The 27,010-nt window shown below is 56.1% G+C and overlaps 2 protein-coding genes and 1 non-coding gene across 15 annotated transcripts in view; 2 read left to right on the top strand and 1 right to left on the bottom strand.

The window, feature by feature from the left end:
- PGAP6 (post-GPI attachment to proteins 6) overlaps positions 1–21,200 on the top strand; it is a 29,859-nt gene extending 8,659 nt beyond the window's left edge. For 5 of the 11 annotated variants that reach the window (XM_068565635.1, XM_068565634.1, XM_068565633.1 and 2 more), the window contains 12 exons: positions 15,724–15,901; positions 15,984–16,176; positions 16,450–16,577; positions 16,776–17,044; positions 17,128–17,447; positions 17,847–17,934; positions 18,010–18,133; positions 18,551–18,687; positions 19,096–19,274; positions 19,343–19,489; positions 20,320–20,436; positions 20,785–21,200. In XM_068565635.1, coding sequence (XP_068421736.1) covers positions 15,888–15,901; positions 15,984–16,176; positions 16,450–16,577; positions 16,776–17,044; positions 17,128–17,447; positions 17,847–17,934; positions 18,010–18,133; positions 18,551–18,687; positions 19,096–19,274; positions 19,343–19,489; positions 20,320–20,436; positions 20,785–21,081 — 2,013 coding nt within the window. In that variant the 5' untranslated portion in view covers positions 15,724–15,887 and the 3' untranslated portion in view covers positions 21,082–21,200. Of the gene's footprint in view, positions 1–1,060; positions 1,298–2,729; positions 2,915–12,021; positions 12,207–15,723; positions 15,902–15,983; positions 16,177–16,449; positions 16,578–16,775; positions 17,045–17,127; positions 17,448–17,846; positions 18,134–18,550; positions 18,688–19,095; positions 19,275–19,342; positions 19,490–20,319; positions 20,437–20,784 lie in introns of those variants that run through there. The other 6 variants (XM_068565630.1, XM_068565629.1, XM_068565628.1 and 3 more) reach the window with 5 other exon arrangements.
- On the bottom strand, positions 9,331–9,437 carry LOC137750814 (U6 spliceosomal RNA). Its single transcript, XR_011070596.1, has one exon. It is a non-coding gene; the product is annotated as a U6 spliceosomal RNA (small nuclear RNA).
- Positions 21,201–22,594: 1,394 nt separating the features above from the next.
- On the top strand, positions 22,595–25,772 carry MRPL28 (mitochondrial ribosomal protein L28). Of its 3 annotated transcripts, none has more exons than XM_068524848.1 (6): positions 22,595–22,646; positions 22,995–23,292; positions 23,979–24,131; positions 24,452–24,586; positions 24,683–24,769; positions 25,378–25,772. In XM_068524848.1, exons 2-6 carry the CDS (start codon positions 23,005–23,007, stop codon positions 25,483–25,485), a joined length of 771 nt encoding a protein of 256 aa, XP_068380949.1. In that variant the 5' UTR covers positions 22,595–22,646; positions 22,995–23,004; the 3' UTR covers positions 25,486–25,772. The 3 variants fall into 3 exon arrangements, with proteins under 3 accessions (XP_068380949.1, XP_068380950.1, XP_068380951.1); XM_068524849.1 differs by having other exon boundaries at positions 22,598–22,650; XM_068524850.1 differs by lacking the exon at positions 22,595–22,646 and adding an exon at positions 22,666–22,688.
- The last annotated feature ends 1,238 nt before the right edge of the window (positions 25,773–27,010 follow it).

Below are 27,010 nucleotides of genomic sequence, written 5' to 3'. Positions count from 1 at the left end.
CACGGTATTGTGAAGCAATTATACTCCAATAAAAATGTATTTAAAAAAGTATCATTTTAAAAAATTAACTTATCTACAAAACAGCAGCAGACTCACCGAACAGACTTGTGGTTGCCAAGGGAGAGGAGGGTGGGGGAGGGATGGATTGGGAGTTTGGGATTAGCACATGCAAACTATTATATATGCAATGTGTAAACAACAAGGTCTTATTGCATAGCACAGGAAACTATATTCAATATCCTGTGATAAACCATAATGGAAAAGAATATGAGAAAGAATATATATATATATAACTGAATCACTTTGATTCAGCACCTGAAAAGATGCTCAACATCATTAGTCATCAGGGAAATGCAAATCAAAACCCTGAGAGACAACTTTATGCCCGCTAGCATGGCTAGAACCAAAAGGTCAGATAATAACCTGTGTTGGTGAGGATGTGGAAAAATTGGAACCCTCCTACATTACTGATGGAAATGTAAAATAATGCAGCCACTTTGGGAAATAGTCTGGCAATTTCTCAAATGATTAAAAATCGAATCATATGACTCAGAAATTCTATTTCTAGGTATATATCCAAAAGAAATGAAAGTACATGTCCACAAAAACTTGTACACAAATTTTCACAGCAACATTATTTATAGTAGCCAAAGGGTGGAAATAACCCAAGTGTCCATCAGTTGATGAATAGATAAACAAAATGTGGTCAGTCCATGCAGTGGAATAGTATTCAGCCATAAAAGGAAGGAAATACTGACACATGCTGTAACCTGAATGAACTTTTTTTCCCCCTAACCACTGGACTGCAAGGGAATTCCCTTGAAGGAACCTTGGAAACATTATGCTGAGTGAAAGAATTCAGTCACAAAGGCCACATATTGTATGATTCCATTCATGTGAAAGTACAGAATAGGGAAGTATACAGAGACAAAGTAGTATTAGTGGTTGCTTAGGGCTGGGGGTGGGGAGTGGTGGGGGAATGGGAGGGTGATAGCTAAAGGGTATGGAGCTTCTTTTTTCTTAATATTTATTTATTTTATTTTATTTTTGGCTGCTTCAGGTCTTAGTTGCGGCACGCAGGATCTTCAATGAGGCGTGTGGGCCCTCTAGTTGAGGCGTGCGGGCTTAGTTGCCCTGCAGCATGTGGGATCTTAGTTCGTAGATCAGGGATTGAACCCGCATCCCCTGCATTGGAAGACGGATTCTTAACCACTGGACCACCAGGGAAGTCCCTGGAGCTTCTTTTTAGGAGATGAAAATGTTCTAAAATTGACTGTGGTGATGGTTACACATATGTGTGAGTACACCAAAAATCATTGAATTGTAAATTTTAAATGGGTGAATGGTTTAGTATGGAATTATTTCTCAACAAAGCTGTTTTTTCAAAGATGAAAAAGCAAAAAATAAGAAAAGAAAAAACAAAAGAAAAGACCAAAAAAATGAAAAAGCATTTATTATTATGTCACATATTTTAAATGTCTTGAGACATCTTGGCTATTTCATCAAACCACTTCCAACCCTGCACAGGTCAGGCCCTACACTGCTCTGGGACTCTGACGCTGCTGTAGCCCAGCCCCAGACTGATCCCTGTTCCCAGAGACAGTGCAGCACATGGCTCACGCCCCTGCTCTGTGCAAGGTGGCCACTTCCTGTTGGGAGGTGAGCCTGCTTCCCCACCCCCTTTGCATCTGGGCTGGCCCTGTGGCTGGTTGTGTCTGCACAAACGCTGGGTAACATCCTCATCTGGGCCTTAGAGATCTGCACTTCTGCCTTTGCCATTTGGGATGCCCGGGCTTGGACTTTCCTTTCCATGTAAAGAAGCCTAAGGCAGCCACAGAGAAAGAGAAAGAAAGAGCCACCAGCCCCCAGCTTATCCCTACCAAAGCACCAGAAGTGTGGGTAGTCATCTCGAGAGTTCCAGCCCCAGCTTATGCCTCAAGGAGCAGAAGTGCCACCAGCTGAACCCTGCCCAACTCCCTGACTCAGCAAAGAATCAGCAGAAAATATCCTGGCTGTTGGTTGAAGCCGTTGAGATTTGGGGTAGTTTGTTGAGATGCCTCCCACTCAACCCAGCCTGGCTCAACTGAGCTCATCTGAGATGTGGAATCCCTTGGCTTCTCAGTGGCCAAGCCAGGGCTCAAGTAGAAGAGTGGCCCTAGGTCCACTGCTCCTCCGACCACAGTTCCCTGCATCCTCTTCTGGGCAGGATCTGTGCAGCTTCTGTGTGAAGACTTCAGGCTCACAGGTGGCTGGCTGAGTGAGTTAGGACACCTGAGTTTCGACCCTGGTCCTTCTCCTAAGGCTACAGCTTTACCCGCTCTGAGCCCCGTCCCCTCCTCTGTAAGGTGCTGCTGACGGTGCCTCAGGGAATAGGGTTCTGGCACATGGGCTGCTTCTTGCTCTGTCCTGTCTTGTCCTGTCCCCTCTGGTCCCTGTTCCTGTCCCTCTCCTGCACCCTGACGCCCTCCTCAGGCTTCCAGACCCACTGCCACTGTGTCAGATGGGATTGCTGGGGGATTTACCTCTCCCAGAGGCAGAGATGTGCACCCTGCATCTCCCTGGCCCCCATATCGCAACAGTTCTGGGGTGCCTTCAGAGGTTCCCGAGAGATCAGGCCAGAGTTCCATGACCTGGGCCTCCTTCTTTTCCCTTTCCAGACCCAGTTCCTACTCCCCCTGAGTGTTCTCTGGGACCACATCCTAAAACATCGTTTTCACATTTTCACACAGGTCCACATCAGGGTCCACCTCCAGGAAACCCAGCCTCAGACAGGAAGATACCAGAAGGAAGCACTTTATGACCACATTTGATACAGCAGAGCACAAACACGAGGCTGTTCGTTTCTCCTCTGATGCTGACTCTCCTCCCGCGTCCGGCACTAAACGTGGAAGCACTTTATCAATACATTTGCTCGGTATTTATTTCTCCGTGACCGCATTGCTCCCTTCTAGACTCTCCTCTCCCATCTCTTGAGGAGTAGATCTCATAGCCCTCAGATCATTATCAGTTGTTACAGGTCCAGTTTCACGTGGGTTAAAACCCCCGCCATGTATCCACCTGAAGAGTCTTTTCTCTCCTTCCCCCAAGCCGGCCGGGTTTGGTCCAAGTGAGGCTGGTCTGTAACAACGTCCTTTCTCTCAATCTCTGTCCTGATCTGGTGCATGACTTTCTTGTCTCCAAGTTGTTCACATTCAGCTTCCTCCTGGCAAGGCAGCCCTAGTTCCTTCTGAGGCTTAGGACGACAGACATCTTGTCTCGGACCCTGCACCCCTGAGCCCTTTAGATAGAGCCAGGGCCCAGAGCCAGTGGTCAGCTGTCCTCACCTTGACCCACAGACCCCAATCAATGTTCCAACAGGATTGTTTTGTGGTCTCGAATTACAATATGGAAATGCAAGGGACCTGACTACCCAGACTCTCTGAAGAAGATGAGGATGAGAGGGCTTGTTCTGCAAGCTATCAGTCCTCGTTACATTGCTGTAATAATTCCGACTGTGTGTTGGCCCAGGTATTGACAAGTAGACCAAGGGAACAGGATAGAGAACCCAGAAACAGACTCATACATGTACGAGCACCGAATATATGATTGAGGAGCCACTGCAGATCAGTGGGAAATGCAGACTTTTCAATAAACATTGCTGGCTCAATCAGGTATCCATATAGAAAAAGAGAGAGAGAGACCTAATCCTACATACACAGAAATAAATTTCAGGTAGATTAAAGGCCTAAATATGAAAGGCAGATCTATAAAGCTTTCAGAAGGTAAGAAACTATAAGCAGGACCTTTTTTTTTTTTTTTTTAATTTATTTATTTATTTTTATTTATGACTGTGTTGGGTCTTCGTTTCTGTGCGAGGGCTTTCTCTAGTTGTGGCAAGTGGGGGCCACTCTTCATCGCGGTGCGCGGGCCTCTCACTATCACGGCCTCTCTTGTTGCGGAGCACAGGCTCCAGACGCGCAGGCTCAGTAATTGTGGCTCACGGGCCTAGTTGCTCCGTGGCATGTGGGATCTTCCCAGACCAGGGCTCGAACCCGTGTCCCCTGCATTGGCAGGCAGGTTCTCAACCACTGCGCCACCAGGGAAGCCCTAAGCAGGACCTTTTAAGAGGAAGAATTTCTTTAGGCACAAAAGGCAGTAATCATAAAATGATTGACAAATTCAACTACATTAAAATTAAGAACTTCATAAAAAACACCATGAAGACATTAAAATGGCCCAAATCTAAAACACTGACAATACCAAATGCTGGCAAGAATGTAAAGCAACAGGAACACTAGTTCATCACTGGTGGAAATGCAAAATGTAACAGTTACTTTGGAATATATTCTGGTGGTTTTTTTTTTTTTAATAATTAATTATTTATTTATTTATTTTTGGCTGTGTTGGGTCTTCGTTTTTGTGCGAGGGCTTTCTCCAGTTGCGGAGAGCGGGGGCCACTCCTCATCGTGGTGCGCGGGCCTCCCACCATCGCGGCCTCTCCTGTTGCGGAGCACAGGCTCCAGACGCGCAGGCTCCAGACGCGCAGGCTCAGCAATTGTGGCTCACGGGTCCAGTCGCTCCGCGGCATGCGGGATCCCCCCAGACCAGGGATCGAACCCGTGTCCCCTGCACTAGCAGGCAGACTCTCAACCACTGCGCCACCAGGGAAGCCCTCTGGTGGTTTCTTACAGAGCTAAACATACTCTTACCATGTGCTGCAGCAATCATTATACTTGGTATTTACTCAAATGAGTTGAAAATGTATGTCCCCAAAAAAGTGCACATGGATGTTTATAGCAGCTTTATTCATAATTGCTTTATTCATAAATTGCCAAAACTTGGAAACAACCAAGATGTCCTTCAGTAGGTGAATGGATAAATAAACTGTGGTGCATCCAGACAGTGGAATATAGTTCAGCAATGAAAAGGAATACGGGGGACTTCCCTGGTGGCCCAGTGGTTAAGAATCTGCCTACCAACGTAGCGGACATGGGTTCAAGCCCTGATCCGGGAGGATCCCACATGCCACGGAGCAACTAAGCCCATGCGCCACAACTACTGAGCCTGCACTCTAGAGCCCATGAGCCACAACTACTGAGCCCGTGTGCCATAACTACTGAAGCCCGCCCACCTAGAGCCCGTGCTCCGCAACAAGAGAAGCTATCGCATTGAGAAGCCTGCGCACCGCAATGAAGGGTAGCCCCCGCTCGACGCAACTAGAGAAAGCCCGGGCACAGCAACGAAGACCCAACACAGCCAAAAATAAATAAATTTTTAAAAAATAAAAATATTAAAAAGAAGAAAAGGTGGGGAGTAGATGAAACAAAGCTGTCAAAATGTTGATGATTTTTTTTTTTTTTTTTTTTAATTTTATTTATTTATTTATTATTTTTGCTGTGTTGGGTCTTCGCTTCTGTGCGAGGGCCTTCCCCAGCCGTGGCAAGCGGGGGCCTCTCTTCATCGCGGTGCGCGGGCCTCTCACCACCGCGGCCTCTCCTGCTGTGGAGCACACGCTCCAGACGCGCAGGCTCAGCAATTGTGGCTCACGGGCCCAGTTGCTCCGCGGCACGCGGGATCCTCCCAGACCAGGGCTCGAACCCGTGCCCCCTGCACTGGCAGGCAGACTCCCAACCGCTGCGCCACCAGGGAAGCCCTGATGATTGTTGAACTGGGGTGATAGGTATGTGAGGGCTTGAGTGTATGATTTGATTTCAGTGTATGTTTGAAAATTTCTATAATAAAAGGTAAAAAACAAAACAGGTCTTTAAAAAAAAAAAAAAAGAAAAAAAGAAATGTGCCATCAAACCCTAAAAGGACATGGAGTAAACTTAAATGCATATTACTTAGTGAGAGAAGCCAGTTCGGAAAGGCTATATACTGTATGATTCTGACTATATAACATGCTGGAAAAGGCAAAACTCTGGAGACAGTAAAAAGATGAGTGATTGCCAGGGGTTGGGCGCTGGAAACGATGAACAGGCAGAGCACAGAGGATATTTAGGGCAGTGAAACTACCCTGTATGGTACTATAATGATAGATACATGTCATTATATATTTGTCCAAACCCATAGAATGTACAATAACAAGAGTGAACCTTAATGTAAGCTATGGACTGTGGGTGATTAGGATGTAGGTTCATCAGCTGTAACAAATGACCACCCTGGTGGGGGATGGTGATATTGGGGGAGGCTGTGCATGTTTGGGGGTAGAGGGTATATGGGAACTCTCTGCACTTTCTGCTTAATTTTACTATGAATCTAAAACTCTTAAAAATAAAATATATTAAATACACACACACAGACCATGAAGAAAGAAAAAGACAAGTCACAGAACAGGAAAGAATATTTCCACCACTTAAAACCTATGCACGTCTAGGGCTCTATGACCAGAAATCAGTGAGTAAAAGACCAATGGCCCAACAGCACAGCAAATACTTGAAGATTCATTTCTCCAAAGAGGAAATTTTAACAGCTAGTAAATAACGCAAAGGTGCTCAGCCTCAGGAGTAATCAGAGAAACGCAGATAAAGTCATGGTACAAATCTCCAAGTCTGAAAATTCCGGATATTAGCAAGGATGTGGACCACTGGAACTCCTCAGTGCTAGTGAGAATCTCAGCTGACCAAACCCCTTTAGGTGAACAGCGTGGAGTTACCAAGAAAGGGAAAAGACAAGCTACAGAGCCAGAGAAAATATTTGCAACTCATAAATCTGATCAGGGTCTAGTATGAAGAATTTACAGAGAACTCTCACAAGTTAATAGCAGAAAACGACTCCGCCCACACCCTCCCGTAACCCTCTCCCCTGGAGTGTGGGCTGCACCCAGTGACAAGGAGAAAACAGCAGGAGATGGGAGGTTGCCTTCAGGATTGGTGACCAGACCCGCTGATCTGCTTCTTCCTTTCTCCTTCCCCCCATCCTGCGTGGAGCTCCAGCTGCCCTACGGGCAGGTCCACGTGACAAGGAACCCAGGTCTCTGGCCAACAACCAGTGTGGACCTGAGGCCACAGCCACGGATGTGAGTTTAGAAGCAGATCCTACCCCAGTCCAGCCTTGAGGTGACTGAAGCCCCGGCTGACACTTTTGCAGCCTGACTAAGGATGAGGTGGGTGGGGAATGAGGGGCGACAGCCTTGGATTTCTGGGACATTCCTGCTTGGAGAGACCCTGCCCTGCAGGGTGAGAGGAGGGGGCAACCCAGGAGAACCAGACTCCGTATCAGCCCTGCTGCTGCTGTCTCCTTGCCCTACACCGGCTCTCTGGCTGTTTCTAATCTTGCGCGTCTTTGGGTAAACGTGGAAGTTTCCAGGTTGCCCCTTCCCCATCACCTGCAAACCAGCAGCCTCTCAGAAGACCCTGAGTCTGATTTTAACTGATTTCTAGATACCTAATTATTGTTATAGATTTCTAATTTAATTCCATTGTGGTCAGAGAACATATTCTGTGTCACCCAAATTCTTTGAAGTTTATGGAGAACTGTTTTTTTAAAATTTATTTATTTATTTATTTATTTGGCTGCGCTGGGTCTTAGTTGCGGCATGCGGGCTCCCAGCTGTGTTATGCAGGATCTAGTTCCCCAATCAGGGATCGAACCCAGGCCCCCTGCATTGGGAGCACAGAGTCTCAACCACTGGACCACCAGAGAAGTCCCTTGACGCTCTTTTAATAGGTGCATACATATTTATTTCTTCCTTATGAATTGACCCTTTTATGGTTATGAAAAAAAATTTTTTTTGGTGATACTTTTGTCTTGAAGTCCACCTTATCTAATAGAAATATAGGCACTCCAGTTTCTCATGTTTATTATTGCATGCTGGGTCTTTGTCCATCTGCTTACTTTCAACCCATCTGTGTCCTTATGGATGTAGATAGCTGGGTCTTGCTTTTTTAAAAATCCAGTCTGATCATCTCTGCCTTTTAATTGGAGTGTGTAGTCCATGAATAATTAATGTAATTATTGATAAGGTTGGAGTTAGATCTCCTATTTTATTATTTGTTTTGTGTTTGCCCCCTCTGATTTATATTCTTTTCCTCCTTTCCTAACCTCTTTCGGATTAAATGAATATTTTAAAATACCGTTTAATTTATTGGATTTTTAGGTATACCTTAGCATTATTTTTATACTGGTTGCTCTAGGGATTGTAATTACATCCCTAACATTTCACAGACTATTTAGAATTTATACTGTGCCACTTCATGTAAGATGCAGGAACCTTGCAACCATGTAGGTCTGTGTTCTCCTTCCCCCGTCCTGTCTGCTCCATTGTTTCTGAAGAGAAGTCATACGTTGTTTAAATTGTTATTCCCTTGAATGTAATTTTTCTCTGGATGCTTTCAATATTTCTTCTTTTTGTTTGGTTTTCAGTAGTTGACTATTATGTGCCTGGGTGTGATTTTCTTTGTACAACTTCTTCTTAGGATTCACTGAGCTTCTTGAATCTGTACATTAATGTCTTTCACCAAATTTCACATGTTTTTTCTGCCTCGTTCTATCCTTTTGGGACTCCAACTTTAAACATGTTAGACCTCTTTTCACCCCTGCTCCGGTCACTGCAGGGGGAGCCAGTGTGGGTGGCTTCTTCTCGGAGCTGGGGTCCCAGGTAGCCTCACCCACCTCTGCCAGCCCAGGGAAGCTGGTGAGGACTGCCAAGGGGGAGCACTCAAACCAGAGCATCACTCTCAGGGCATCCTGCCCTGGCAACATCTTCTGCCCCTGTCACCCACTGCCACCAGTGGACCACTTTCATCTTTCTCATCTTCTCCTGTAAATTGCCGGGTTATGGGATATTTCCAGTGTCTTCTTTTGGACTGTCTTTTTTTCAGTGTGTGAATTTCCTTTCTATCTTAGGTATATTCACCTTTTATCACACATAGCACATGTTTTCTCCCATTTGTCTTTTGACTTAATTGATGACGTCTATCCTTTCACACTTTTTTATAATTACATAGCATTTTTTAAAATGTAGTCAAATAAGTAACTTTTTCTTCATGTTCCCCGGTTCCCTGTCTTGCTCAAGAAATTCTTTCCCATGCCTGTATTCTAGAGGACATGTTCTAGTTTCCTTTTAATATTTTTATCATTTTATTCATTTTTTTTAAATTTTGGTGGATTATAGCTGATTTACAGTGTTGTGTTAGTTTCAGGTGTACAGTAAAGTGAGTCAGTTATACATATACATATACATATATCCACTCTTTTTTAGATTCTTTTCCCATATAGGTCATTACAGAGTATTGAGTAGAGTTCCCTGTGCTATAAAGTAGGTCCTTATTAATTATCCATTTTGTATATAGTAGTATGTAAATGTCAATCCCAATCTCCCAATTTATCCCTCCCCCCTCTTTCCTGCCTAAAAATATGGAACGCTTCACGAATTTGCGTGTCATCCTTGTGCAGGGGCCATGCTACTCTTCTCTGTATCGTTCCAATTTTAGTATATATGCTGCTGAGGCGAGCACTATCATTTTATTCCTGACAGTTGACAACCTGATCCAGTTGGAGTTCATTTTTCTGTGTAGTGTGAGGTAGGATACAGAACCGTGTATTCGCTAGACCTCCAGAAGGGGCCTCCTGCCACTGGGCCTGTTTCCATCTTCAGATGAGGCCTCCCAGGTGGGTCCTTTCCATTTTTAAAAAAATATTTATTTATTTATTATTTAGGCTGCGCTGGGCCTTAGTTGTGGCATGCGGGACCTTTATGCGGCATGCATGTGGGATCTAGTTCCCTGACCAGGGATTGAACCCTGGCCCCCTGCATTGGGAGCATGGAGTCTTACCCACTGGACCACCAGAGAAGTCCCTCCTTTCCATTATTAATACTCTGTTACTTAGCAGAGTTCTCCTGAGCCCCCTAGATGGAGCACCGATGCCTCCTCTCCTGCCTGCTTGGGGAGCTTGGCCCGGGAGCCTCACACTGAGGTGACCCTCAGAGTGGGTAGGGCTGGTGGGGGACCGCTGAGCCCAGCCTGGGGCAGGGATGGATCTCGGCTGGAACAGTCTGCGGGGCTCAGTGCTGACCACAGCTGCTGTCCCCAGCATGATCTGGGTCAGTACAGTGCACTAAAATCGAAGCTCAGCAAAATCCAGAATTGGTCTCTGTCCCTTTAAATTGAGAACCTGGGAGCCCCCTGCAGCCACGGGTGAGGGGGGTCCAGCCTAGATTCCAGAGGAATAAAGGGTCTCTTTTAAGGGTTCACACCTGGGGCTTCCTCCCCCCACCCTCCCGCCATGCCTCACCCCCCTCTTACCCCCCAGCATTCAGTGGCCTTGGGCTCCCCGGGTCAGCTTCTCTTCCCTCCCGACCGGTTAACCCTCGCGCGCGCGCGCGCGCGCGCACACACACACGTACAAAGTTCGAAAGGTGCAAACAGGTATAGCCCCTCTTCCCAATTTTCAGCCACAGGATTCCCTTCCCTCCCCGGCTGCTGGATGCTTCCAGGCAGTCTATGTCTTTAAGACATGCAAATTAAAAGAATTTTTTTTCTACAAAAATGGTAGCTTTCTGAACACATTATTCTGCCCTTCCCTTTTTTCAGCTAATGGTCCCCCTGGTAGACCATTCCCAATTAGTACACAGAGCTTCCTGGTTTTCCTTTTACAGCCCACTGGATCAGTGTTTATAATATCACAGTGTTTGAATTTCGATCTGGGTACCCATGACTCTAATGCCCATTCCCTCATTACCAATATCTGGGTGCATGCTGCACTCGAATGCAGCCTCACGCCTCTGTGACCGTATCTGCAGGGAAAATGCACAGCGGTGGCAGGACTGAGGCTCCCGGGAGGCTCAGCAAACCTAAGAAAGTCTGTGGGCAATGCCACCCTTTCGGTAGGATCAAATTTTTTGATCTCTGCAGATTTGTTAGGTGAAAGAAGAAAAGCCTCTGGGTGCTTTTCAGTTTGCATTTCTCTAAGGAGGGAAATATTCATCTGCATATCCTTTCTAGGAATCTTCTCTGGTGGTTTGCTGTGGGAGAGTTGATATTTCTTATTTACTTGTAGGAACTCTTTTATTAGTAGTAATCTCATTAAGATTGGCCCTTTGTGATGTGAGTTGCAAGTGTCCTCCCATTTGAGGCTTGTTTTTTGAGTTTGGTTATGCAGTTTTGCTCGTAGCTGAATTTCTATCTTGCCTCTAGCCTACTGGGTCACATGTAGAAAAGCCTTCGCTTCCCCTAAACTGTGAAAGTTTCCCCATGTTCTCTTCCAGTCCCTCCATCGTTTCCTTTTCACGCTGAAATCCTTAATCTGTTGGAATCTACCCGGATGTCAAGGGTGAGTGAGTCCCACCCACTGACGTGAATCGCCACCTTCACAGTGTACGAAATATGTACAAGGAGCCTTTTCATTTTTCCATGAAAGTGTTTTTCACACATACTCGTAGCGCCTTTGTGGTGTGACGCGCCGGGAGGCCGGCCGGGGAGTCCAGCTCCGGGAGGCAGGAGCCGGCGCAGGCTGGCCGGACCTCGCGCGGCGCCTGGCCCACGAGCAGGGACCGAAAGACACTCGCGTCCCGGGGTCCCCGCAGCGCGTCCAGAAAGCATGTGGGGACACTCCGCGGCCGCTTCGAATCTCCTGCGCGTTCCAAGTCACGCCCCACCATTTCTCCCTCTGAACCAAGACCCCCGCGGCTCCCGGGGTCCCGCGCCACCCTTCGCCCCCATTCCTCCCTCCGCCCCACGTGTCCTGCGACCCTCCACTCCATCCCGCCCCGCCTCCCCCACCTGCGCACTGTCGCGGGCCCGAGTTCCCCACCAGTCCGGACCTCCCTCCGACCCATTTTCCCTGCGCGCCCTCTTGGTCCCCGCGTCGCCCCCCGCCCCGCGTCGCCCCCCGCCCCGCATCCTCCTTCAGATCGCCTTCCCCGCGCGCCCCCCGAGCCCAGCTCAGCGCCGTGCGCCCGGCGCCCCTCTCCTGCCCAGCTCGCGGCGGGGCGGGGCCTCTCAGGCGGAAGTGCCCGGGGCGCCGGCGGCTGGGACCGGCCCGGACGATGGGAACCCGGGGCAGAGGCGGCGGCTGGGGCCGCAGTGGCGGCCGTGGCTGCCCGAGCGGCGGCGGGGGTGGGCGGCCGGGTACGCGGGTCGGGTAGCGCCGGGCCGAGCGCGGAGCCATGCGCCGGGCTGGGACCGGGACCGGGGGCGCGGCGGTGGCGGTGGCGGTGGCGGTGCCGCTGCTGCTGCTGCTCTCTCGGTCCCCGCCTGCCGCCGCCGGCGACGGCAAAAAGAGCGGTGAGCGAGCGCGGACCCGCGGGCGCCATCCCGGGGGCTCGGGCTGGGGGGCGGAGGGAGCAGCGGGGGGAGCGGCCGGGATTGTGAGTCACCTGGGGGCACCTGTGCGCTCACCTGGCGCGGACGTAGGGCCCAGGTCCCCACCCTGGGTTGGGGGCGCAGGGCGGCCCCTTCCGGGGCACCGAGTGTGAGAGCGGGCGGTAGAAGGGACACCCGCGCCCCCTCCTCTGTCCCCGGGGCCGGGTTCGGCCAGACGGTCCCCTTGGAGCGAGTCCTCCCTTCCTTCCTGCTCCTCCTCCTCCCAACGGGTTCTGGTCGGGCACGAGCCTCGCACACCAGGACGTGGGGGTGAAGTGGCCCAGGGGGACTCTTCTGGGACTCCAGGAGCTGCGGGGGGGAGCTGTGAGCCCCTGGGAAGAAACGTTGGGCCGTGGGATTCCCAGGTCCTCATCTGGTCTGGGAGAGGGCCAGAGTTGGGAAAAAGTTGCTTAGATCCTAAAGTAGCAGCCGGGGTGGGTGTAATGCCTCCACCCCTCCCAAGGTGACCACCACCCTACTGCAGTCACTTTCAACAGCTGGCCTTGCTTGTTGGAGGCTAGACTCCCAGTCGTCCTCAGAACCCTAGCAGGCCAGAGTGGTTCTGAGAAATGGGCACCTCTGTGTTGTCTGGGAACTTCCACTCCCTTTGATGAAGGCCCAAGGAGGTGGCTAGACCAGAAGGTGCTGTCCTTGGGGTTCTGCAGGACACCTGAGGATGCTGAGTAAACTGCCTGATTCCTGAGGCCTTGGGCTCTCTGGTGGCCAGGCTGGTGGGGCTGGGAGGGCCCAGATGCCCCACCAGGCAGTAGGCAGCTTACCCAGCACAGCCTGTGGCTGGTTCCCAGCCCATCCCCCCTTCTCTGAAATCTTGCTTCTCCAAGCTCCTGTTTCTTTGAGGGTTGTGCCTCTGGTTTCTGAGCTTGGCACAGCTTGAAATGAAAGGCAGTTTCCCCGAGATGGGCCCCTGATGAAATTGCTCCATCGGGTACCAATGAGAAAGTCATCCTTACTTTCTCCTTTCCTCCTTTTCCGGGATCAGGGCTAGGTGAGGGGTCACTGATGAAGAGTTTATGGAGATGGAAAATCTGGGGCAGCTGCTCACCTCCCAGGCCTGCTAAAGTGATCCTGGTTTCTGTGTGATCCTGGCTTCTGGGGTCTCTGGGGTCTCCGCACTGTGTGCCTGTCCTGGTTTGGAGGATGTGGGACAGGGTGCCCTTACTAGGGTTCCCAGGACAGGCTCAGGGACTTTCTTTCTCCTACCCCCAGCCCTGTGTCCTTGGAGGGGGTTGTGGGCAGAGCAGGTGTGCATGTGGCTGGAGCTCCCTGATATCAGAAATGTGTCTTCCACATCTGGCTCAGATGGAGACCTGCAGAGCTGGGGGTGGGGTGCTGGAGGGGCTGTGTGGCCTGGGAGTGGGGACCCCTAGGTCTTAGGGTGACCTCTCTTATCTCTCATGCACCTGGTGAAACTTCACAGCCACCAGCTGGGTTGCAGGTGTCCAGGGCTGGCAGGGGCCAGAGGACCTGGCCACTCTCTGGTCAGGGGGCTGCACACTGCAGCGGGACCTCCCCTGCCCGGCCCCATCTAGAAGCTGGGTGCCCGGTGGGCTGGCTGACTGTTTCTCTAAGGCCCTGTGGTCCTGGGGTGGGGTGGGGTGGGGTGGGGTGGGGGAGGGCTGCAGCAGCCTCAGGAGAAAGTTTGTATTAGCTCAGTGGCTGCTAGTCTCCTGGCACTCAGGCCACAGTTGGCAGTTGGGACTTGGTGGCCAGTAGACACCTGGAAAGCCTGGAGTGTGTCCTATGTGATGCCTACCCCTGCCCAGCCCCCAATACCGGGCTCCTCCGAGCTCAGACTGGCTTTGCAAGTGGGCTGCTATCTTTTCTCAGGGTGTTTCCATGGTAGGGTCAGGAAGCTGGCAGGAAAGCCAGCTGCTCACCTGGTTCCCTTACCTGCTCACCTGGCCCACCTGGAAGGGCCCGGGCTTGCTGCTGGGGTGGTGTGAGTTGCCAGTTTCCCAGTGGGGCAGGGGGAGGTACCCAGCTCAGAGGAGAGGGAGACCACACCCTGCTGTGTCCACAATGCATTTCTTCTTAAAGCACTTTAACATCCATTAACCATGGAGGGAGGGGCAGCCAAAGGGAGGTGCTGTCCGACTCAGCCAACTCAGAGGAAGCTAGGACCCAGAGAGGGGAAAGGATGGTCAAGGTCACACGAGAACAAGGCCTGAGCTGGCGCTGGGGCCACGCTTCCTACCATGCAGCCCAGGTGCCTTGTCAGCCACCCCTGGGACACAGAGAGCACCAGAGCATGCCTGTTCTGTGGGAGGCCTTAGAGGGAGGGTCTGAGTGGGCACCCTCACCCACTCATTGGGCAGGTGGTTACACCATGGGCCCCAGACACATGCTCCAGCGGTTAATGGACACTCCCAGGAGGGCCCTAATCCTGGGTGGGGCCGCAGGCCTCTGTGCCCAGTCCCAGCAGACCTTCAGAGCTGGTCTGGGAAAGGCTGGCATGACAAAAGGGGGCTGCAAGTGCAAACTTTTTGGAGTGTGTGGGGGAGGGCAGCTGGGGAGCCATGGAGGTGGGGGCCTGGGAGCCACTGCCAGGACTGGGGCGCAGGGGAGCCCTGGGCTGGGACCACTCTGCAGGGGCTTGTGCCCACTGGAGCTGGGGGTAGCCATTCCAGCCTAGGTCCCCTCCCCACAGGGTCTCTGCCTGCCTCCTGTCTGGGTGAGGAGGGATGACGGCTCTGGTGCAACTGTATCCCAAATCATGGCCTGAGCAGGCGGCCAGCCTCCAGACCTGGACTCCCTGGCCTGTCCAGTGGAACCAGGATCAAGGATGCTGGAGCTGGGGAGGCTCAGAGGAGGTGGGGGAGAGTGTCCTGGCGTCTAGTGCCCAGGGCAGTTGTGGGGGCTCCCGCCCTGACCACTTCCTGTGCCCTTCAGACTCCATCCCTCAGCCCTGGATGTGCCAGGGCTGCAGTGGAGGGAGGGGAGGGGGGGCTGTGACCAGTGTGGAGAGGAGCTGCCCTCTGAGTGGGGCTCTTCCTGCTTCTAAGGTCTGAGACCGTTGGGGTGATCGGTGTTGGGTGGCTGTGGGACTCGTTGATAAGGGGTGGCTGGTGGGTGGGATGTGGAGATCTGGGGAAAGTTGGCAGAGGAATGGCTGTGGGGGACTGAGCCTGTGAGCTAGAGATCGTTGGCAGGGCTGGAGGGGTTTAGAAAGATGGATGTGTGGATGTGAGTGGGAACGTGATGCCTGAGTGAAAACTTCTGAGCCCTGGGCCCTTGCCAAGGGCTGGGGGGGAGCAGTGACCTTTCCGAGGTCAGAGTGGGCATGCCAGGCATCCCAGGGGCTCCATGGCTTCCCTCGCCCCTTCTCTCTGGCCCAGGCCAGGCATGAGGGCCTCCATCTTCTCCCCAGGGAAGGGGGATCCTGGGCACCCTGGCCTGGCTGACAGTGCCTTCTCCGCAGATGCCAGGCTGGTGTCGGAGCAGTTTTCGCAGGCCCCGCAGAAGCTGGCTTTCTACAGCTGGTATGGCAGCGCCAGGCTCTTCCACTTCCGGGTGCCCCCAGACACAGTGCTGCTGCGCTGGCTGCTGCAGGTGTCCAGGGGCAGTGGCCCTACCTGCACCAACATGGAGATCACTGTGTAGGTGCCGGCCTGCCGCCCCCGCCCCTGCCTGAGCCGCCTGGGCCGACACCTGAGCCTGCCCTGCTCTCCCTGCCTCCAGGTACTTCCGCTATGGTGCCCCTCCCGTCATCAACCCACTGGGCACCAGCTTCCCTGACAACACCTCCGTTCAGCCCTCCTTCCTCCTCAAGATGCTGCACAGCAACGCCTCCGTCAACATCTCCCACCCAGCACCCGGGGACTGGTTTGTGGCCGCCCACCTGCCCCCCTCATCCCATAAGATTGAGGTGAAGGTAAGGGGGCTCCCTCCAGGGACAGGGGGTGGGCAGGACCCCACAGTGCATGAATGGCCAGTCCCTATTTTTCATCTCCCCAGGGCAGACTTTGCTCAGGGCTCTGCTGCCCAGCCCTGCCACTCCACCCTAGGGCTCTATGGTCCAGCCCTGACACCCTCCCCCCGCAGGCTCTCTGGTCCAGCCCCGCCTCCCCCAACCCTAGGGCTCTCTGGTCCAGCCCTGCTGCCCCCTCCTGCTTCCCCTTCTCCCCTGTGCCTGCTCTCTCCTTAGGGCTTTGTTCCCACCTGTGCCTACATCTTCCAGCCTGACATGCTGGTCATGCGAGTGGTCGAGGTCTCCATCCTGGAGCCTGACGTGCCCTTTCCACAGACCCTCCTCTCCCACCCCAGCTACCTCAAGTGAGTGGCGGTTTGGTGGAGTGGGTGGTACTGCTGTCCTCACTGCGGGTGAAAGCGGTGGGTCTGTGTTTCTGGGTCGTGCTAAGAAGTGGGGGCCAGGTGTCTCGCCCCCTTTGGCTACCACTCTGAGGGTGAAGTATACGGGGAGGTTGGTTGAAGCCGCAGAGCCCAAGTGAGGCCGTATCCCCTTGGCTGCAGAGTCTTCGTCCCTGAGTACACCCAAGAGCTGCGGCTGGAGCTGCAGGGCTGTGCATCCAACGGGAGCCTGGGCTGCCCTGTGCGCCTCACCGTGGGCTCGGCCACCCTGCCTGGAAACTTCCAGAAGGTGCTCACTTGCAGCGGCCCCACCCAGGCCTGCCGCCTGCTGCTGCCCTCACCACCCTGGGACCGGTGGCTGCAAGTGACGGCCAAGAGCCTCGCCGGGCCCCGTGTGTCCGTGGCTTTCAGTGCTGTGGCTGCCCTCACAGGTGGGCTGAGCAGGGAGATGGCTCTGCCCCCTGCCTTCCGCCCTCAGGCCTTCCTCCAGCTGAGCTCCTTGTGATCCTGACAGCCTGCAGGCCGTGGAGTGTGAACTTCCAGCACCTTCTGCAGAGCAGCCCAAACCAGAGCAGCAACGCCTCCACCGGTCTGCTTCCCCCGACCCCCAGCTACCAGGACCTGGACCGGAGGGGCAGGGTGGGCGGCGGCCCCTTCTGCCTCAGGAGCTTCCCCGTCCTGCGGGAAGACGTGGACGTGGTATCCGTGCGCTTCCAGCCCCTGGACAGGGTCTCGGTGCTCGTGCAGTCAGACATGCCCTCGGTGATGCGGCTGAACCTCAACACGGGCATGGACAGCGGGGGCTCCCTCACCATCTCCATGCGGGTCAACAAGGTACCTTGGTCCAAGAACCCCTAGAGGCCCGGCTCGGATCAGGGCCCAGGGTCCAGGGCTCAGACCTGCCTGGGCGGAACGATGCTGCTCAGGTCTCCCTGTGCCAACTTTGGCACGGAGACGGGATTGGGGTGGCCTTTCGGGCAACAAAGTGAGCCCGGCAGGCGTTGGGCCAGAACAGGCACCATCTGAGAAACAGAAGGCCTGTTCTGCGGGGCAGCAGGTCCCCGTCGGCAGGCCCAGGGCTGCAGGTAGGGTCAGAAGCTGGGTGCCCCAGGCCTGGCGGGGAAGGGTCCTGGTGGGCCCTGAGCCAGCGGGGGCCACAGAGAACGGCACCCAGCACCAGGGGTGAACTTGAGGTGGAGGCCGGGGACTGACCCTGAACGGCCTCCTTTCCAGACTGCGATTGCCAACACCTCAGTGGTAGCCTGTGTGACTGCTGCCTCACCCTTGCTCAGCTTCAACGCTTCGCTCAGCTGCACCACAGGTATAGGTGGCATCCGGCCCCGGGACCAGCAGGCCCTCTGGCTCCCTATGACCAGGCCTTCCTCCTCCCCTGCAGCCTTCTTCCAGGGCCACCCCCTGTCTCTGAGTGCCTCTTCTCCCACGGCCAACCTCATCATCCCCTACCCAGAGACAGACAACTGGTACCTCTCCCTGCAGCTCATGTGCCCCGAGAGACCTGAGTAAGTAAACCTGAGGGCAGCCGGCCAAATAGTTGTGCTCGGGACCATGGACAGGGCTGCCCGTATCCCAGTTTGGTGCTGACCCGACTTCCTGCAAGCCGTGCAGGGTCAGTTGCCTTTTGGGAGTTCTAAAGGATTCCCCACCTCCACCTGGCCACTCCTCCCGTGGCAGCTCTGAGAGTCCGGACACAAGCAGGGGGACTGGTCCAGGACACAGCCCCAGACAGGCTGGTACTCGGACAGCGGGAGGAAGAGGGGCATCTTGGCCTCGCAGAGCTCGTGGCTGCTGTCCTCCAGGGCTCGGAGCTCGGGGGCCTCAACTCTGGGTTCATGTGTCCAAGACCCTGCTGGGAGCACTGGTGGGGGACTGACCGGCAGACCTCAGCAGCCAGCCTTCCTATGGCCCCTTCCTCGCAGGGAGTGTGAGCAGGCCTCAGTCCTCGTGGAGACCACCTTGTACTTGGTGCCCTGCTTGAACGACTGTGGACCCTACGGCCAGTGCCTCCTGCTGCGCAGACATGGCTACCTGTATGCGGGCTGCAGCTGCAAGGCAGGTGAGGGACGGTCCTGATGTCTCCCCCAACTCGTGCCCTTGGCCTCCCAGCCCTGTGCCTTCCTCTGGGAGCCCATCCCAGCTCTGCCCCCGAAGAGCAAGGACAGATGCCCCCTTCCCACCCCTACCGTGCCCCTGTGCGGGCACAGAGAGGCACCCCCAGAGATGGTACTGCCTTCTGATCTTGGCCTCCCCTGCCCACACCTGCCCACACCTACCCACACTGGCATCCACCTACCCACATGTGCCCCACACCTACCCACACCTGTCCCGGCCTGCTCAGAGGTGAGGAAGGGGCTTCTCTGCAGGGCCCTGGGTGAGGGGCGGGCCCTGAGGTTCCAAAGCGCCCCCTGCCGAGCCTGCCCCACTTGCCCGGCTTCAGCCCCCTCTGCGTTGCCTTGGCCCACAGGCTGGCGTGGGTGGAGCTGCACAGACAACAGCACAGCCCAGACGGCGGCCCAGCAGAAGGCGGCCGCCCTCTTGCTTACCCTGAGCAACCTCGTGTTCCTGGCCCCCATCGCCATCTCTGTGCACCGCTCCCTCCTGGTGGAGGCCTCCGTCTACGCCTACACCATGTTCTTCTCCACGGTAGGCCTGCTTGCTCCCCTGGGGGTGGTAGGGGGACCTGGGCTGCCGCTCACCACCCGGCCCCACAGTTCTACCACGCCTGCGACCAGCCGGGTGAAGCGGTGCTGTGCATCCTCAACTATGACACACTGCAGTACTGCGACTTCCTGGGCTCCGGAGTGTCCATCTGGGTCACCATCCTTTGCATGGCCCGGCTGAAGGCCGCCCTGAAATACGTGAGCGATTTCCTGATACCCGGGGTCTGGGCTCTGGTGGGGCGGAGGCCCTTGTGCGCAGTGTGTCGAGGGAGACACCAGAAAGGGGGTATGGCCGCTGCCCTTCGAAACCTCTTGTACTAACCAGTCGCCTGCTAGAAGAGGCTGCCTCCAGTTGTGAAGGGACTGTGTCAGCTGCTCGGAGGATGCCAGGAAAAGAAGGTGGTGGGCAGGGTTGGGCGAGGCCTGTCTCTCTCCCGGGCCCCATTCAGAGAGGAGGCCTGGAACCCCAACCCTGGACCAGACCTCCCTGAGAAGCGCCCAGCTGTGCTCCTGGAGTCCCTGGTGCTGAGGACACTTTGGGGACTTTTCTGCTGCAGCCGGGCTTGGCTGATGGAGATGCGTGCCCTGGTGCCCTGCCTGCCCAAGTTTGTGCCCCAGAAATTCACCTGTGGGGAATTCCCTGGCAGTCCAGTGGTTAAGACTCCGTGCTTTCACTGCTGAGGGCGGCGTGGGTTCAATCCCCGGTCAGGGAACTAAGATCCTGCAAGCTGTGCAGCGCGGCCAAAACAAAACAAAACACATTAGAAATCCACCTGTGGATGGACCCTTGGGACTGATGGATCCCAGCAATGCAGGAGCTGGAGGAGGGGCACCTCCCTCCCAGCCAGCAGAGCAGGGCAGGGTGTGCCAGTTGCTCCAAGGGGACTGGCAGAGGTGCTGGGGGGCAGTAGGGACAGTGGGATGACCAGCAGGCCCAAACCACCTGCTCCTGCTGGACCTTGTGCCATCAAAAACGAACGAGGCCTAGCGCTCCTGTGACCCTGCCATCGTCCCTGTGTTTTGCCCAGGTTCTGTTTCTCCTGGGTGCTCTGGTCTTCGCCATGTCCTTGCAGCTGGACCGCAGGGCCGCCTGGAACACAATGGGGCCTTGCCTCTTTGCCATTGTGGTCATGGTCACCATGTGGGTAAGGAACTAGGGCAGGCCTGGGGCCCTGCCCAGGCTCCCTCTCCTGGTAATTGGGGTAAAAGAGCATGGGCTCTCCATACACGCTCGCTCTGGGAGGAGAGAGCATGGCCCCTCATTTTGGCCATGTTCTCAGTCCTGGGTCTGAGTCCTCCAGATCTGCCGAGGGCTGCCAGTGGCACCCACAGGGGCTCAGTGTGGCTTCATGCCCAGGGCCTGGGCCTGAGGAACCCATAGATCTTTGTGCCCTTGAACCCCTCCAAGCAGCCCACACTCCCAGACCTGGGCAGGCCCCTGGGAGCTGTGGCTGCAGCCCCTGTGCCAACACTCGTGCGGTGGTTTTCTCCAGGTGTACCGCTGTGGGCGCCGGCGCCACTGCTACCCCCCATCCTGGCAGCGCTGGGTCTTCTACCTCCTGCCCGGCATCTCCATGGCCGCTGTGGCCATCACCATCTACACTTCCATGATGACCAGCGACAACTATTACTACACCCACAGCATCTGGCACATGCTGCTGGCAGGGAGCGCAGCCTTCTTGCTGCCACCACGTGAACAGCACACCAAGCCTTGGGCCTGCTCCCAGAAGCTCACCTGCCACTATAAGATCTGCAAGAACCACCGGGACGAGTTGTACACAGTGACATGACACAGCCAGCTTGGGGACACCTGCAGCTTTGATGATCTCTCCAGCCAGGGGCAGGACCAAGGGAGAGGGACCCTGTCCAGATCCATTTCCAACTGAATAAAATTGCCCTGAGCACTCTTTTGCTTTCTCCTGCAGAGGAGAGGACCACACCCCCAACTCCCTTGTGCCCACTGGCTGCCAGCTGACTCGGTCCCTCTGCAGGTCCCAGCTGGTATCTGCAGTGGCCCCTGGGGCCTGGGCCTGGCTGCCTGGAGACCACAGGTACCATGTGGGGTCAGGCTCTGAGTTCTTCTGGCTTGGGGATGGTTGGAGGGAGATGTGGTGTAAGAGTCCCCCATTGCCCTATTCCCCTGTGAGGCTGTGGTATGAGAGACCCAGGTGGGCCGAGGAGGCCTGAGCCCACCTCCCATGGGCCCCTGCCCCGTAGGCTGGGAGCTATGCCATCCCTGGCTCATTGACACTTTGTGCCCCTGAATGCCAGCCTGCCTCGGGCATGGGGATGCCCCCTGCTGATACATTTGCCATGGGAAGGAGTGACCACATTTACCAGGGAGCTGATGGCACTGGGGTGTCCATAAGGGCCAGCTGCCATGGGTAGCATGGGGGAGGCTGACTTCTGGCTGTCCAGCCCTCCCCCTTTACTCCCTTTGGCTCTCAGTTTTGGAGCTGCAGGCCCCTGAGATGAGCTTCCTGGGGAGGGGGCTGCCAAGCTGCTCTGGGAGTGCTGGGCCTGCAGGGCACACCTTGTCCCATCTTTGTGTCCCACTGACCCCTGGGTTCCTGGGCCCTGTCTAGGGCGCATCTCCTTGAGTTACTCCCAGGAGAGAAGGTGATGGCTGCCGGCCCGCACTGGCTCAACCACACGTTTGGGGAGGGGGCTCCTGGAGACCTGGCCCTGCCTTTCTCCTTCCTCTGTGGTGGAAGCACGGTATCGCCTGCTGACGGCCCCAGGAGCAGTGCCCTGCCCCTCCCTAAGGGGCTGCTGTCTGTGTGAGGGTGCTGGACAGGGCTGCTGAGCCCAGGGTGGGGGGCACGCACTCTCCCATCTTTTGGCCCTGGCGTCTTCCCTTCTGAGTCCTGTCCAGGCTGCGGCCTCCCTGGAGGCTTCCCGCACCCCCAGTCACCCAGCACTTGGCCACTGGAGCATTCTCTAGGCTTGTAAAGTGGAAACATTTATATACAGTATTTTGGGGAGGAATTTTTTCAAGACATTTAAGACGTATTTTTCTGTAGCTCTGATTGCACTGTGATTAGTGAATTTAATATTCTACATGATGTTTCAAGGCAAAAGAGTTTTTACATTGTTTTCTGGGCTCCTTCCGGGAGGAGGGGAGGTGGGACCGAGAATGACAAGTCCCTGCTCCCAGGAAATGGGCCCACACTTGCCGACGGTGCCTGCAGCTGCCGCCGTCTCCGCAGCGAGTTTTCCACGGTCCCTAAAGACGGGAAAGGGGGCGGGACGAGGGGGGGCGTTGTAGACCGACCGGCTTTGCAGCCAGTCAGCGGCGGGTGGAAGGCAAGGTGCCGCGGCACGACTTCCGGTTCCGGCGGGGAGCGGGACTCAGGTAGGTAGGTGGTGCGGCCGGCTCTGGAATCGGGGTCTTGAGGTGGTTGGGCAGCCCGGGGTCACGCGGCTGGGGTCGGGGCCGCGCGGGGGCACGGGGTCGAAGTTGGGGCCGCGCGGGGGGCCGGGCGCGGGGGTGACGGAGGCGGAGCCGGGGGTCGGGATGGGGCTGGAGGCCGGGGGCGGGAGTCGGGGGATCGGGCCTCTTGGAGTTACGCGGCTGGGCTCGGGGCCGCGCGGGGCCATGGGGCCGGGGTAGAGGCGGCGCGCCGGGGGCTGGCGTCGGGGGTGGGGGTCGGGGCCCGCGTCCGGCCGGGCGCACGTGACGGTGGCCCCTGCCTCCTGCCAGGCTCGCCACGATGCCCCTGCACAAGGTCCCGGTCGGCCTGTGGAAGCAGCTCCGGCTGCGGGAGGGCATCTACTCCCGCCTGCCCCAGCACTACCTGCGTTCCTTGGAGGAGGCGCGGACGCCCACTCCCGTGCACTACAGGCCACACGGGGTCAAATTCAAGATCAACCCCAAGAACGGGCAGCGGGAGCGCGTGGAGGACGTGCCCATTCCCGTTCACTATCCCCCGGAGTCCCAGCTGGGGCTCTGGGGCGGCGAGGGCTGGGTGCAGGGTCACAGATACGTCAACAACGACAAGGTGGGTGAGCAGGACGGGCTTGAGCGGTACTTCCTGGGCCTCGCTGCCTTGCTCCGGGCTCCGGAGGTACCTGGACAGTGAAAGGGACCCCCACCCCTCTGGGAGAGGGAGCTTACAGTCTGGTGGAGACACAGCTCCATCTGAAGAGTGTCCTCAGGAGTAAAAAGTCACAGTTTCGGTAGCCAGATCGAGTGTATAGATGAGGAGCCCTGTGTGGTGAGAAGAGATGGAGAATGAGGTTTAAGGTCACCTGTCAGCTTGACCGCCATACTTTCTCTACTCCTCGTGACACCTACAGGGCTGGCATTTAGGAAGGCCGAGAGGCTCACCTGGGAGCAGGTCTCCTGAGTCTGCCCCCTGAGCTGTGTTGCCTCCGGTGGGGAGCCTAGGGGAAGGAGGGGGCTTATGTCTTTGAGGCCTCCTAGGCTAGCGTCTCCCTTTGCCTTTGGCCCCTTGATCCCTGGTTTGGGATGTGATGACCTGTGAACCGTGGAGTTATGGTCGTGTGTGCGGTGTGTCTGGAATAAACACCAGCAACTTGGGCAAGGTCTGGGGAGAAGCTGACCTCTGGGTGGGCACCTGGGTCCCCAGGTGGGGACTGCTTCATGCAGCTCCACATGCCCAGTCTCCCCACTCCAGTGTGTGGGGAGAAGCAGCAGCGCTCACCAAGTTTCTTGCCCCCTCAGCTCTCCAAGAGGGTGAAGAAGGTGTGGAAACCGCAGTTGTTCCAGCGTGAGCTTTACAGTGAGATCCTGGATACCAGGTTCACCGTGACCGTGACCATGCGCACCCTGGACCTCATCGACGAGGCCTACGGGTTTGACTTCTACATTCTCAAGGCAAGCAGATCTGCACCACGCTGGGGTTCCCTGTGAGATATAAACGGGACCATGTCCCTTTCTGGGCAGCCCCAGTGGGAGTCCATCACTGTGGACGGCCATCTTGCCCATGTGGCCAAGAGAGCACAGCTGCCTCCTTCTCTGCTCTTAGACCTTCCTCGCTTCTGGTCTGGGTGCTGGGGCTGCCCACCTCGCCTAAAGTGCTCCACCAGGCTGGCCTGGGGGCTGCCAGCTGCTGGGGAGGAAGCTGGAGGGGCCGGCTGGTGGGGTGGGCAGGGCCCTGCCCGCAGCACCTGGCCCCATGCAGAGCCTCCTGCCAGACCCCGAAGGAGGACCTGTGCTCCAAGTTTGGGATGGACCTGAAGCGAGGGATGCTGCTGCGGCTCGCCCGACAGGACCCCCAGCTGCACCCAGATGACCCCCACAGGAGAGCGGCCATCTACGACAAGTACAAGGTCAGGGCTCCAGCCTTTACTTACTGCTCCTCGTGTTGCCCCCTGGCCGGCTGCCCACCCCTGACCTCACCCGCGAGCCCGTCTCTGTCTGCCCAGGCGTTTGTCATCCCGGAGGCAGAGGCCGAGTGGGTTGGCCTGACGCTAGACGAGGCCGTGGAGAAGCAGAGGCTCCTAGAAGAGAAGGTGAGCATGTGTGAGCACCAGCTGCCCTGCCCTCTCAGGAGTGGGCACAGCTGCCAAGCAGCAGCCCCTGGGGTGTGTTGACAGGGGCACTGGGTGGGCTTGGGGAGGCACTGCTACCCAGCGGGAGCCGTGGGCTGTGGTCTCCGCGTGGCCCACTCTCTCCCCTCCAGGTCCTGACCCTCTCCTGCCCCCTCTGGCTGGTTTCGTGGATGGGAAGATGGATAAGAGCTGGATGCTTGGCACCATCAATTTCTGTGGCCACCTAGTATTCCGCAGGGTCTGCCCAGTACTGCACTGAGGCCTTTTGTGTCTGTCCCCTAGAGGAGTCTGGAGCGTGTGATAGCTGCCAGGACAGGGGGCCCATCGTAGCTGCTGCCCCTTCTCTCTGCCCGGAGTCTCTGCAGCCAAGGCCCCTGCGGCCCCTCTCCCACGAACAGAGCACTGTCCTCTGGGCTGGGGGCTAGCGGATGGCAAGTAGCCTTGCTTGACCCCGTGGCCAAGCAGGAGGGGCCTGGTCCTCTCATGCTTGATTCCTCTTGGTGTTTGGTCAGCAGCTGGATCCCCACCCTCCCCAGAGCGCCTCACTGTGACCTGTCTTGTCTCTCTAGGACCCCGTTCCTCTGTTCAAGGTCTACGTGGAGGAGCTGATTGAGCAGCTTCAGCAGCAAGCGCTGTCTGAGCCAGCAGTGGTGCAGAAGAGAGCCAGCAGGACGTAGCCGCACTGGGACCTGGGCCTGACAGCCAGGCTCAGCACCCCGCCCCTTTGGCACTGTGGACAGAGCCTGGGGTGGTGGTGAGGGCCACCCGTGGTCGTGTGTGCTGGCCGTGCAGCTCCCGGGTGGGGTGGGCTTTGTGGAGGCCCCAGGAGGTCTCTTGTCCCAGGATCCCCAGAGGCCTGGGGCCCTCTCGCTGCCTCTGTCACCCCGTCCCCACAGTGGAGGCCCTGCCAAGGCAGGTCACCACCCTCGGGGGACAGTGTGAGTAAAGTCTGAGCTGGGCTGTGTGTGTGCTGCTTTGCTTAGAGGATCAGGCTCACCCCGTGCCTCAGAGACCCGGGACGCAGCTGAGGTGGGTGGTGGTCCCTAGGTGTGCAAGGTTTTGGTGCTCTTCTCTTCTCTGGGAGAACCCAGCATTGTGGGAGGCATCCTAGGATAGAGTAGGACTGTGCTCGCTCCTCCTCATTGCATATTGCCTGGAATGTTCTCCAGAGCAGAGACCTGGTGCTATGTTTTGGCTCTGGGAGTGGCTGTATGGTGTCTGCACCAGCACTGCCTTTGGGGTGGCGAGCACCAGCCCCCCCCAGCTCTGGGAGGTGCAGGGGCCCCAGAGGGTGCTGCTGGTGCCAGTGTCTCACAGGGAAGGCCTTGAGTCTGGAGCTTCTGTTGGCACCTCCCTGTCACGGTCCAGAAGGAGGCAGAAGCCACATGGCCTGCGGGGCCTGTGACACAGATGTTCCCTCTTCAGCTGACCCAGACCTGAACTTGGGTGGGGATGTGGCCCCCAGTGGGAGGCTGAACCAGGCACCTGAAGCCTTTCCTGCTCTGAGATTTGGGGGTGGCATGACCCTCTTCGCTGACCCTACCTGGAAATCCTGAGCACTGAGACCCATTTGGGTCTCTCTGGGAGGACACAGGTGGGTTCCCCTGACCTGGTCCTGGCAGCTGACTGAGGGGCACTAGGCTCCCCTGAGGGAGCCGTGGAAGTGATGCCACCTGGGCTGTGTTTATGGGGTGGGAGGCCAGAGGGAGCGTGCAGCTGGCCAGTGAGCATGGCTGCAAGAGGGCCCTGGAGGCTCCATGGCTCGCAAGGAGGTCATCCAGGATGGGGGGCTGCCTTGGGGTCAGAGCCCTGGGGGGAGTGCCCCAGAGGTCACCAGTCCCAGTCTCTTCCGGGGACACCTTGAGACCCCATGTGTCCTCATCCCTATTCTGTGACCGTTTTAATTTTTTAAGAATTTTACCAAAAGCTGATGATGCCCAGCTCACGCCTGGCCCGGCTCTGTGGGCTGGCAACGCCCAGCCCAGTTGTCTGAACCACACAGACTGCTGGTGCTCTGGGTGGGCCAGTCTCCCCAGCTTCCACCTCCTGGTTCCCTCCCACGTTCAGGATCCCCTTTCTGTGCCCCGCCCCCCTTCCCCCCCCCCACCCCAGTCTGTTGCCTGGGTACCCCTGCGATGCGCACCCAGAACATCCCCAGTTCACTGATATTGACTCAGGTACCCCTCCCTTGCCTGCTCCTTC

This window comes from Eschrichtius robustus, chromosome 16 (assembly GCF_028021215.1).
Source record: "Eschrichtius robustus isolate mEscRob2 chromosome 16, mEscRob2.pri, whole genome shotgun sequence".
In the NCBI taxonomy this organism is placed as follows: Eukaryota; Metazoa; Chordata; class Mammalia; order Artiodactyla; family Eschrichtiidae; genus Eschrichtius; species Eschrichtius robustus.
This window is presented reverse-complemented; position numbering and strand designations above follow the sequence as displayed.

What these genes read in the sequence shown, in the direction of transcription:
- MRPL28 (XM_068524848.1), top strand. Translation starts at nt 23,005, where the DNA reads ATGCCCCTGCACAAGGTCCCGGTCGGCCTGTGGAAGCAGCTCCGGCTG. An exon ending in CCATCTACGACAAGTACAAG is followed by an intron (nt 24,587 to 24,682) that starts GTCAGGGCTCCA and finishes CTGTCTGCCCAG; the next exon opens with GCGTTTGTCATCCCGGAGGC. An exon ending in AGAGGCTCCTAGAAGAGAAG is followed by an intron (nt 24,770 to 25,377) that starts GTGAGCATGTGT and finishes TTGTCTCTCTAG; the next exon opens with GACCCCGTTCCTCTGTTCAA.